General features: G+C 44.7%; 1 protein-coding gene across 1 annotated transcript in view; it reads right to left on the reverse strand.

Moving 5' to 3' along the window:
* Positions 1-255: 255 nt before the first annotated feature.
* Positions 256-10477, reverse strand: part of LOC311120259 (protein FAM227B-like) — a gene marked incomplete at both ends in the record, with an annotated part of 69417 nt that continues 59195 nt past the window's right edge. Inside the window, 6 exons of the mRNA XM_084194885.1 lie at positions 256-378; positions 529-598; positions 712-786; positions 950-1027; positions 3576-3733; positions 5270-5391. Of these exons, the coding sequence (XP_084051011.1) occupies positions 256-378; positions 529-598; positions 712-786; positions 950-1027; positions 3576-3733; positions 5270-5391 (626 nt within the window). The remainder of the gene's footprint in view (positions 379-528; positions 599-711; positions 787-949; positions 1028-3575; positions 3734-5269; positions 5392-10477) is intronic.

Consider the following 10477-nt stretch of genomic DNA (forward strand, 5'->3'; position numbering starts at 1 on the left):
GGGAGAACAGACTGAAGGGAAATAATCACAGTGCGACTTAAATGGTGAAGTGTGAAGGTTGGCATTTAAATCATCTGGGTGGATTAGAATGAAAACAACTGTAAAATATATGTTAATGTGGCACAAAGCACTGACATCATGTTCTGTAGATCTGAGTGGCATAACGAGAAAGAGAGAGAGAGAGAGAGAGAGAGAGAGAGAGAGAGAGAGAGAGAGAGAGAGAGAGAGAGAGAGACTGTGCTGAAAGCTGCAGTGTCATTGTCCAGCTGTCTTTCGGTTCTCTGGAGAAACAGAAGGTTGGTTTGCATTCTTCACCTCCTCCGACTCCATCTCTATCCCCTCTCCCTTCTGCAGACACTGGCGGTACGGGGGGTGGTTCTGAACACACACACACACAGAGACGAACGGCTCTGGATTACCTAGAGTCTGCACTGTTTGTGTTCTCCAAACCCTTGTAGTTTAATTTATGTGACAAAAGTTGGTTAGAGTACAGATATTATGTAACTATACAGTGGAGAGTTCAGTTACCCATTTATTCATGATTCCTTCGCTGGCGATCTTCACCTCGATGCGGTTGCTGAAAATCTCTTTCTTCATCCTGGACACACAAGAAAAGAAAACACAGGAAAGGTTAAAGTGGCAGTTCAGTCCTAAATCAATATTTGTCAAAGTGACTAAAACCTCAGTGAGGACAATGTGTTAGTTTCCTACCTGTTGAGTTTCATGTTGTGGATGAGTCGATCTCTGTGGATGTCAGCTATCTCCTGTTTAGTCTGCTGGCAGAACCTACAGGGATGGAGATGGAGTAGTGTAGAGCACAGCAGTCAGACATGTTATATACTGTAATATTATTGGTGATGCTATCTCTTTCTTGCCTATGTGTTGTATTTCTGTGCCCGTGTGTGTGTGTGTGTGTGTGCGTATGTGTATGTGTGTGTGTGTGTCTTACGTGTTGTATTCCTGTTGCCTTTTGTGACTCCTCTCCTCCACATCAGTCAGCACCTCTTGGTAGGTGGGTTTGGACGGAGTTACACCACAGACAGTCAAGGAATACAACTACTGTCACCTTCTTATGACAAACTACAGTATCTCTATCTAACTTCTGTTACAGTGAGGGAAAAAAGTATTTGTTTGCCCACTGACAAAGAAATGATCAATCTATAATTTTAATGGTAGGTTTATTTGAACAGTGAGAGGCAGAATAACAACAAAAAAATCCAGAAAAACGCATGTCAAAAATGTTATAAATTGATTTGCATTTTAATGAGGGAAATAAGTATTTGACCCCCTCTCAATCAGAAAGATTTCTGGCTCCCAGTTGTCTTTTATACAGGTAACGAGCTGAGATTAGGAGCACACTCTTAAAGGGAGTGCTCCTAATCTCAGCTTGTTACCTGTATAAAAGACACCTGTCCACAGAAGCAATCAATCAATCAGATTCCAAACTCTCCACCATGGCCAAGACCAAAGAGCTCTCCAAGGATGTCAGGGACAAGATTGTAGACCTACTCAAGGCTGGAATGGGCTACAAGACCATCGCCAAGCAGCTTGGTGAGAAGGTGACAACAGTTGGTGCGATTATTCGCAAATGGAAGAAACACAAAAGAACTGTCAATCTCCCTTGGCCTGGGGCTCCATGCAAGATCTCACCTCGTGGAGTTGCAATGATCATTAGAACGGTGAGGAATCAGCCCAGAACTACACGGGAGGATCTTGTCAATGATCTCAAGGCAGCTGGGACCATAGTCACCAAGAAAACAATTGGTAACACACTACGCCATGAAGGACTGAAATCCTGCAGCACCCGCAAGGTCCCCCTTCTCAAGAAAACACATATACAGGCCCGTCTGAAGTTTGCCAATGAACATCTGAATGATTCAGAGGAGAACTGGGTGAAAGTGTTGTGGTCAGATGAGACCAAAATCGAGCTCTTTGGCAACAACTCAACTCGCCGTGTTTGGAGGAGGAGGAATGCTGCCTATGACCCCAAGAACACCATCCCCACCATCAAATATGGAGGTGGAAACATTATGCTTTGGGGGTGTTTTTCTGCTAAGGGGAAAAGACAACTTCACCGCATCAAAGGGACGATGGACGGCGCCATGTACCGTCAAATCTTGGGTGAGAACCTCCTTCCCTCAGCCAGGGCATTGAAAATGGGTCGTGGATGGGTATTCCAGCATGACAATGACCCAAAACACACGGCCAAGGCAACAAAGGAGTGGCTCAAGAAGAAGCACATTAAGGTCCTGGAGTGGCCTAGCCAGTCTCCAGACCTTAATCCCATAGAAAATCTGTGGAGGGAGCTGAACGTTCGAGTTGCCAAACGTCAGCCTCGAAACCTTAATGACTTGGAGAAGATCTGCAAAGAGGTGGGACAAAATCCCTCCTGAGATGTGTGCAAACCTGGTGGCCAACTACAAGAAACATCTGACCTCTGTGATTGCCAACAAGTCATGTTTTGCAGAGGGGTCAAATACTTATTTCTCTCATTAAAATGCAAATCAATTTATAACATTTTTGACATGCATTTTTCTGGATTTTTTTGTTGTTATTCTGTCTCTCAGTGTTCAAATAAACCTACCATTAAAATTATAGACTGATCATGTCTTTGTCAGTGGGCAAACGTACAAAATCAGCAGGGGATCAAATACTTTTTTCCCTCACTGTATGTTAAATTTAATTAAAGCCTATCAGGTCCTGTGCCTCCCGAGTTGCGCAGCGGTCTAAGGCACTGCATCGCAGTGCTAGAGGCGTCACTACAGACCATGGTTCGATCCCGGCCTGTATCACAACCGGCTGTGATCGGGAGGACCATAGGGCGGCGCACAATTGTCCCAGCGTCGTCCGGGTTAGGAGAGGGTTTGGCCGGGGGGGGTTTACTGCAGGCTGACCTCAGTCGTCAGTTGAACAGTGTTTCCTCCGACACATTGCCAGGTCGCAGTTGTAAATGCGAACTTGTTCTCAACTGGCTTACCTGGTTAAATAAAGGTGAAATTAATATAAATAAATAAAATTGGTGCGGCTGGCTTCTGGGTTAAGCGGGCGGGTGTTAAGAAGCACGGTTAGGCGGGTCATGTTTCGGAAGGACCCATTACTTGAAAAAGGGGGTGAAATACAAAAAAAAAAGCCTATCAGGTCCTATACATTCTCAAACTATGATTATCACAGAGTTTTACAGTTTTACAGTCCGAATATGGACAGAAAAAGCAGATGAGATTAGTTAACTTTGAACTCTATAGCCCCTGTACCCAGCCCTCCCCTCTTCTCCTGTGCCAGGTTCATTAAGGGGTCCATTAACTCCAGTAAAGTACAGTCCCACATAATCCATGCATGTTTTATTAGCATGTTTATGAGTATGTTTTTGACATGTTGTTCTCAGCATGAATACAGTGTGCCAGCTGTGTACAAGACAACGTGTGTGTCTATGCCTGTGTGCGTGTGTGCGTGTGTGCGTCTGTGTGTATGTGTGCATGTATGTATGTATGTGTGTGTGTGTGTGTGTGTGTGTGTGTGTGTTTGTGTCTGTGTGTGTTTGTGTGAGTGTGTGTGCATGTGTGTGTGTGTAAGGATATGGCAGGTTGGTGATCTCAGTGCGTGTGATCCTGCGTGTGTCAGATCCAGCGGGTGTAGGGATGTCTTGGAGGTGCAGGTAGCGAGACACCAGAGGACTCTGACCACAGGGCTTGAAACGGACATGCTGGAACTCTGGACCTGCTCCGATGTAGTGGGACTGGAACACACAACACATTACAACTAATACTAAACACACAACACATTACAACTAATACTAAACACACAACACATTACAACTGATACTAAACACACAACACATTACAACTGATACTAAACACACAACAACTAATACTAAACACAAAACACATTACAACTAATCCTAAACACACAACACATTACTACTAATACTAAACACACAGAACACATTACAACTAATACTAAACACACAACACATTACTACTAATACTAAACACACAGAACACATTACAACTAATACTAAACACACAGAACACATTACAACTAATACTAAACACACAACAACTAATACTAAACACACAACAACTAATACTAAACACAATTACATTTAAATCATTTAGCAGACGCTCTTATCCAGAACGACTTACAGGAGCAATTAGGGTTAAGTGCCTTGCTCAAGGGCACATCGACAGATTTTTCACCTAGTTGGCTCGGGGATTAGAACCAGCGACCTTTCGGTTACTGGCACAACGCTCTTAACCACTAAGCTACCTGCCGCCAACTAATACTAAACACACAACACATTACAACTAATACTAAACACACAACACATTACAACTAATACTAAACACAGAATGCTGTGGTGAATGATGGACGGAGTCAGGCGCAGGAGTAAAATAACCGGATGCAGATGTATTCCTTCCAGACATACAATGCGCCTATAACGGCAATCGAAACAGGTACAGGGGAAACAATCCTCCCTGACCAAACACAGTCTCAGAAAATACAATAAATGTAATGACACCGGGGAAAATCAACCCTGGCAAAATAAATGAGAGAGTATCGCAACCGAGCTACTCTCCTCCCACATAGAACAATCACTCACAAAGACAAGGGGGCAGAGGAAACACTTATACACAGACTAATTACATTTTAGGGGCAGCAGGTAGCTTAGTGGTTAAGAGCGTTGTGCCAGTAATCGAAAGGTCACTGGTTCTAATCCCCGAGCCGACTAGGTGAAAAATCTGTCGATGTGCCCTTGAGCAAGGCACTTAACCCTAATTGCACCTGTAAGTCGCTCTGGATAAGAGCGTCTGCTAAATGACTAAAATGTAAATGTAATTAGGGGATGAGCACCAGGTGTGTGTGATTGACAAGTGGAGTGATGAGAATGGGAGCGGCAGTAGCTAGTAAGTCGGTGACGATGAACGCCGAAACCTGCCCGAACAAGGCGTCGTGACAAACGCATTACTACTAAACACATTACAATCAATACTAAACACATATCAACTAATACTTAACACACATATCAGCTAATACACAACACATGATAATTACACACACACTTTGACACCTTTACCATTTTCACACTATCGTGCCGACCCAAACTGTACTGTTCTGGCTCTGATGTGTTCTTTCCACCGTTGCAGCAGGGTTCCGTCAACTACAGTGGATGCATAACCAGGCCAGCTTGGCTTGGCTTGACCCGGCTCAGTAGAAATGGGTAATTGTGTTGATTCTCTCTGAATCAACGTAGTGTACCATATTGCTGTGTTACCTCTCTCTTGCGGTCCATCCTGGTGTCAGCATTGGCGATGCTTCCTCTCTTCTGCTTCTCTGTGGGGCTGAGACTCAGTCTCCTGGCGCTGGACACCATCTCTTCAAACTCCATCTGCAGGTCTGACACACACACACACAGTGAGTGATTAGTGTATAGTGTGGGTATGGTTAACACCAGAGTCATGTATAGGCTATGGGTGCAAAAGCACGGTGCACTGCAAAGTGGAAAATGTACCATAAACCTCATTATCATCGGACTATTTATGTATTGCTCCGTTTTTTTTATTATTATACCATGCCATTGTTGAATATTTGTTTTTGATTGTCTTGAAGGGCATTCTATAATGCACGGTATATCAGCACGGTAGAATTCAATGGCTATAGTTAATTCTTATATGTTATATACTGCTTTTGACAGCAAAAGTCAAATTGAAAACATTATTGGCATTGTTGAGCTAGGACTGATGGTTTGGTTAGCTAAACTAGCAAGTCTGTTTGTTTGGTTACCAAGGCAATTACTGTAGCTATCTAAACTCAGCAAAAAAAGAAACGTCCACTCACTGTCAACTGCATTTATTTTCAGCAAACTTAACATGTGTAAATATTTGTATGAACGTAACAAGATTCAACAACTGAGACATAAACTGAAAAGGTTCCACAGACATGTGACTAACAGAAATTGAATAATGTGTCCCTGAACAAAGGGGGGGTCAAAATCAAAAGTAACAGTCAGTATCTGGTGTGGTCACAAGCTGCATTAAGTACTGCAGTGCATCTCCTCCTCATGGACTGCACCAGATTTGCCAGTTCTTGCTGTGAGATGTTACCCCACTCTTCCTCCAAGGCACCTGCAAGTTCCCGGACATTTCTGGGGGGAATGGCCAAAGCCCTCACCCTCCGATCCAACAGGTCCCAGACGTGCTCAATGGGATTGAGATCCGGGCTCTTCGCTTGCCATGGCAGAACACTGACATTCCTGTCTTGCAGGACATCACGCACAGAACGAGCAGTATGGCTGGTGGCATTGTCATGCTGGAGGGTCATGTCAGGATGAGCCTGCAGGAAGGGTACCACATGAGGGAGGAGGATGTCTTCCCTGTAACGCACAGCGTTGAGATTGCCTGCAATGACAACAAGCTCAGTCCGATGATGCTGTGACACACCGCCCCAGACCATGACGGACCCTATACCTCCAAATCGATCCCGCTCCAGAGTACAGGCCTCGGTGTAACGCTCATTCCTTCGACGATAAACGCGAATCCGACCATCACCCTTTGAGACAAAACCGTGACTCGTCAGTGAAGAGCACTTTTTGCCAGTCCTGTCTGGTCCAGCGACGGTGGGTTTGTGCCTATAGGCGACATTGTTGCCGGTGATGTCTGGTGAGGACCTGCCTTACAACAGGCCTACAAGCCCTCAGTCCAGCCTCTCTCAGCCTATTGCGGACAGTCTGAGCACTGATGGAGGTATTGTGCGTTCCTGGTGTAACTCGGGCAGGTGTCCCGCAGGTGTGATGTTCGGATGTACCGATCCTGTGCAGGTGTTGTTACACGTGTTTTGCCACTGCGAGGACGATCAGCTGTCCGTCCTGTCTCCCTGTAGCACTGTCTTAGGCGTCTCACAGTACGGACATTGCAGTTTATTGCCCTGGCCACATCTGCAGTCCTCATGCCTCCTTGCAGCATGCCTAAGGCACATTCACGCAGATGAGCAGGGACCCTGGGCATCTTTCTTTTGGTGTTTTTCAGAGTCAGTAGAAAGGCCTCTTTAGTGTCCTAAGTTTTCATAACTGTGACCTTAATTGCCTACCGTCTGTAAGCTGTTAGGCCCCGTGTAGCTCAGTTGGTAGAGCATGGCGCTTGCAACGCCAGGGTTGTGGGTTCGTTCCCTACGGGGGGCCAGTATGAAAAAATGTATGCACTCACTAACTGAAAGTCGCTCTGGATAAGAGCATCTGCTAAATGACTAAAATGTAAATGTTAGTGGATTTTGAACACATTTCTAGCTGCAAATGTATTAACTTATGGCCAAGTTGTTCATTTTTTCCATAGAATACATAGCCCCCAGCTATTATCCCTTACATAATCCGCTCCTTATAACGGCCATTGTTGAAGAACATTTTCAGATTAAATCACACTGCAAGATTATAATGAGGTTTACGGTATTTTCTGCACTTTGCACAATGCTTTTGCACTAAGAAAATGTTGCCCTAAATCTATGAATCAGGTTGGCACTAGACTAACCTCACCCCCAGGCTATTGTGCACAGCGCATATAAGCCTGGGATATCAACCACTCAAAATTGGCCTTACTGGGAGTGGCCATAGAATTCTATTGGAGTGACCTACTGAGTAAAGTATTTGTCATCATTTAATTTAAGCGAATCACACAACTGCGAAGAGTGGCTCTGTGCTTGTGGTGTGCTAGCATACAGGATAGAGTTAGGGGGAAGGTGTTGTGGAAGATGATTGGTTGGTAGATTAAGCCAATTAAGCCAATGTCTACGCGGCGGGAATTTCTCCCGGCTCTCTGTATTGGCTAACGAAGGTACACCAGGCTTTGGGTGAAAGTGTCTGGGAAGGAGATTAGCACTGGACAGATGATGTATGACATGCCCTGTTCAAATCCGCCTGACGCCACTTCTAACCCCAACACTCACTACACCAGGGTCAAACAAACACACAGGGTGTCCTTTTTAGAGGAAACTTTATACCATACACACACACATGGACACAAGCATACACCCACACACACAAACATACGCACACACAAACACACAACTACTCTAACAGGTGGGCAGGCAGGAACTCAGCTGTTTGGGTTTCCAGAGCTTGTTCAGTTAAATTGTGACCAGAGCCACAGATGGAGAGCTTTGTGCCCCTAAACCCCTAAAAACACTGCCTGCCAGCTCTCTCTCTCTCTCTCTCTCTCTCTCTCTCTCCCTCTGTCCCTCTCTGTCTGTCTCTCTCACTATCCCTCTCTCTATCTCTCTCTCTATATCCCCCTCTCTCTCTTTCTGTTTGGTCTCTCTATCTCTCTCTCTCTAGAGTGTGTTTGTCTAAGCAAGGCAAGGCAGTGCTCTTCCAGCCCCAGAGAGCAGACCTGATCCCCAGCAGCTGTTGCTGTATTCATGTGGATTAGAGTTTTCCCCAGACACAGGCTGCGTCCTAAATACTATTCCATATGTGGTGCACTACTTTTGACCATAGCCTTATGGGCCCTGATCAAAAGTAGTGCATTATACAGGGAGTAGTGTTTCATTTGAGACACAGCCACAAAGAGAGACACAACACCTGTTCACATTCTGCACCAGCAACTAACTAGACCCATTACAACACTACACAACTCCCTAACAAGACACATAGTGTATAATAGGTTATACGCCACTTAGCAGACACTTTTATCTAAAGCGACTTGCAGTACAGTGAGTGCACACATGTTTAGTCAAGAGAGAGAAGAGATGTAGATAAGGCCTTTGGGGATATTAACAGTTAATGCTGTGTTCTGTATTTTGAGAAAGTGGACTGTCATTATTTTATGACAACAGTCTCCTTTTCAGACAGTCTTTGGAAGATAAGCCATCATAAGGTAAACACACCACAGAGGAGGAACATGACACGTGGCCCCATAATGTTTCATTATGAAGTTACTGAAACCCAATGATATATTTGCAACGCCAGGGTTGTGGGTTCGATTCCCATTGGGGGGCCAGTATGAATAATAATATGTATTCACTAACTGTAAGTCGCTCTGGATAAGAGCGTCTGCTAAATGACGTAAATGTAAATGTTAGCAAAGCATGGACCACATATATTTTCTAGCCAGGGACAGTCAGTGAGTTAAGAAGAAACAACCAGCTCAGTGTTCATATAAACAAAAAGACAGACAGACGGACAGACAGACAGGCGGACAGACAGACAGACATCAGACATCATCATCAGCAACATCAAAGTCATGTTGTAACATAGCCTGGTCTAAGCCTGGGGTGAAGTCATGTTGTAACGTAGCCTGGTCTAAGCCTGGGGTGAAGTCATGTTGTAACATAGCCTGTTCTAAGCCTGGGGTGAAGTCATGTTGTAACATAGCCTGGTCTAAGCCTGGGGTGAAGTCATGTTGTAACGTAGCCTGGTCTAAGCCTGGGGTGAAGTCATGTTGTAATGTAGCCTGGTCTAAGCCTGGGGTGAAGTCATGTTGTAACATAGCCTGGTCTAAGCCTGGGGGTGAAGTCATGTTGTAACATAGCCTGGTCTAAGCCTGGGGTGAAGTCATGTTGTAACATAGCCTGGTCTAAGCCTGGGGTGAAGTCATGTTGTAACGTAGCCTGGTCTAAGCCTGGGGTGAAGTCATGTTGTAATGTAGCCTGGTCTAAGCCTGGGGTGAAGTCATGTTGTAACATAGCCTGGTCTAAGCCTGGGGGTGAAGTCATGTTGTAATGTAGCCTGGTCTAAGCCTGGGGTGAAGTCATGTTGTAACGTAGCCTGGTCTAAGCCTGGGGGTGAAGTCATGTTGTAACGTAGCCTGGTCTAAGCCTGGGGTGAAGTCATGTTGTAACGTAGCCTGGTCTAAGCCTGGGGGTGAAGTCATGTTGTAATGTAGCCTGGTCTAAGCCTGGGGGTGAAGTCATGTTGTAATGTAGCCTGGTCTAAGCCTGGGGTGAAGTCATGTTGTAACATATCCTGGTCTAAGCCTGGGGTGAAGTCATGTTGTAACATAGCCTGGTCTAAGCCTGGGGTGAAGTCATGTTGTAACATAGCCTGGTCTAAGCCTGGGGGTGAAGTCATGTTGTAACACATCCTGGTCTAAGCCTGGGGTGATATCCAGAGTGACTGTAAAGAGGGTGGACAGGTCTGAGAAGTGACCAATAGGACCAGGCAGCCCTGTCTCTCTCAATTCAATTCAATTAAATTCAATCTAAGGGCTTTATTGGCATGGGAAACGTATGTTAACATTGCCAAAGCAAGTGAAGTAGATAGTAAACAAAAGTGAAATAAACAATAAATATTAACAGTAAACATTACACTCAGCAGTTCCAAAAGAATAAAGACATTTCAAATGTCATATTATGTCTATATACAGTGTTGTAACAATGTGCAAATAGTTAAAGTACAAATGGGAAAATAAATAAACATAAATATGGGTTGTATTTACAATCGTGCTTGTTCTTCACTGGTTGCCCTTTTCTTGTGGCAACAGGTCACAAATCTTGC

This window comes from Coregonus lavaretus (assembly GCF_964263955.1).
Source record: "Coregonus lavaretus genome assembly, contig: HAP1_SCAFFOLD_161, whole genome shotgun sequence".
NCBI lineage: Eukaryota > Metazoa > Chordata > Actinopteri > Salmoniformes > Salmonidae > Coregonus > Coregonus lavaretus.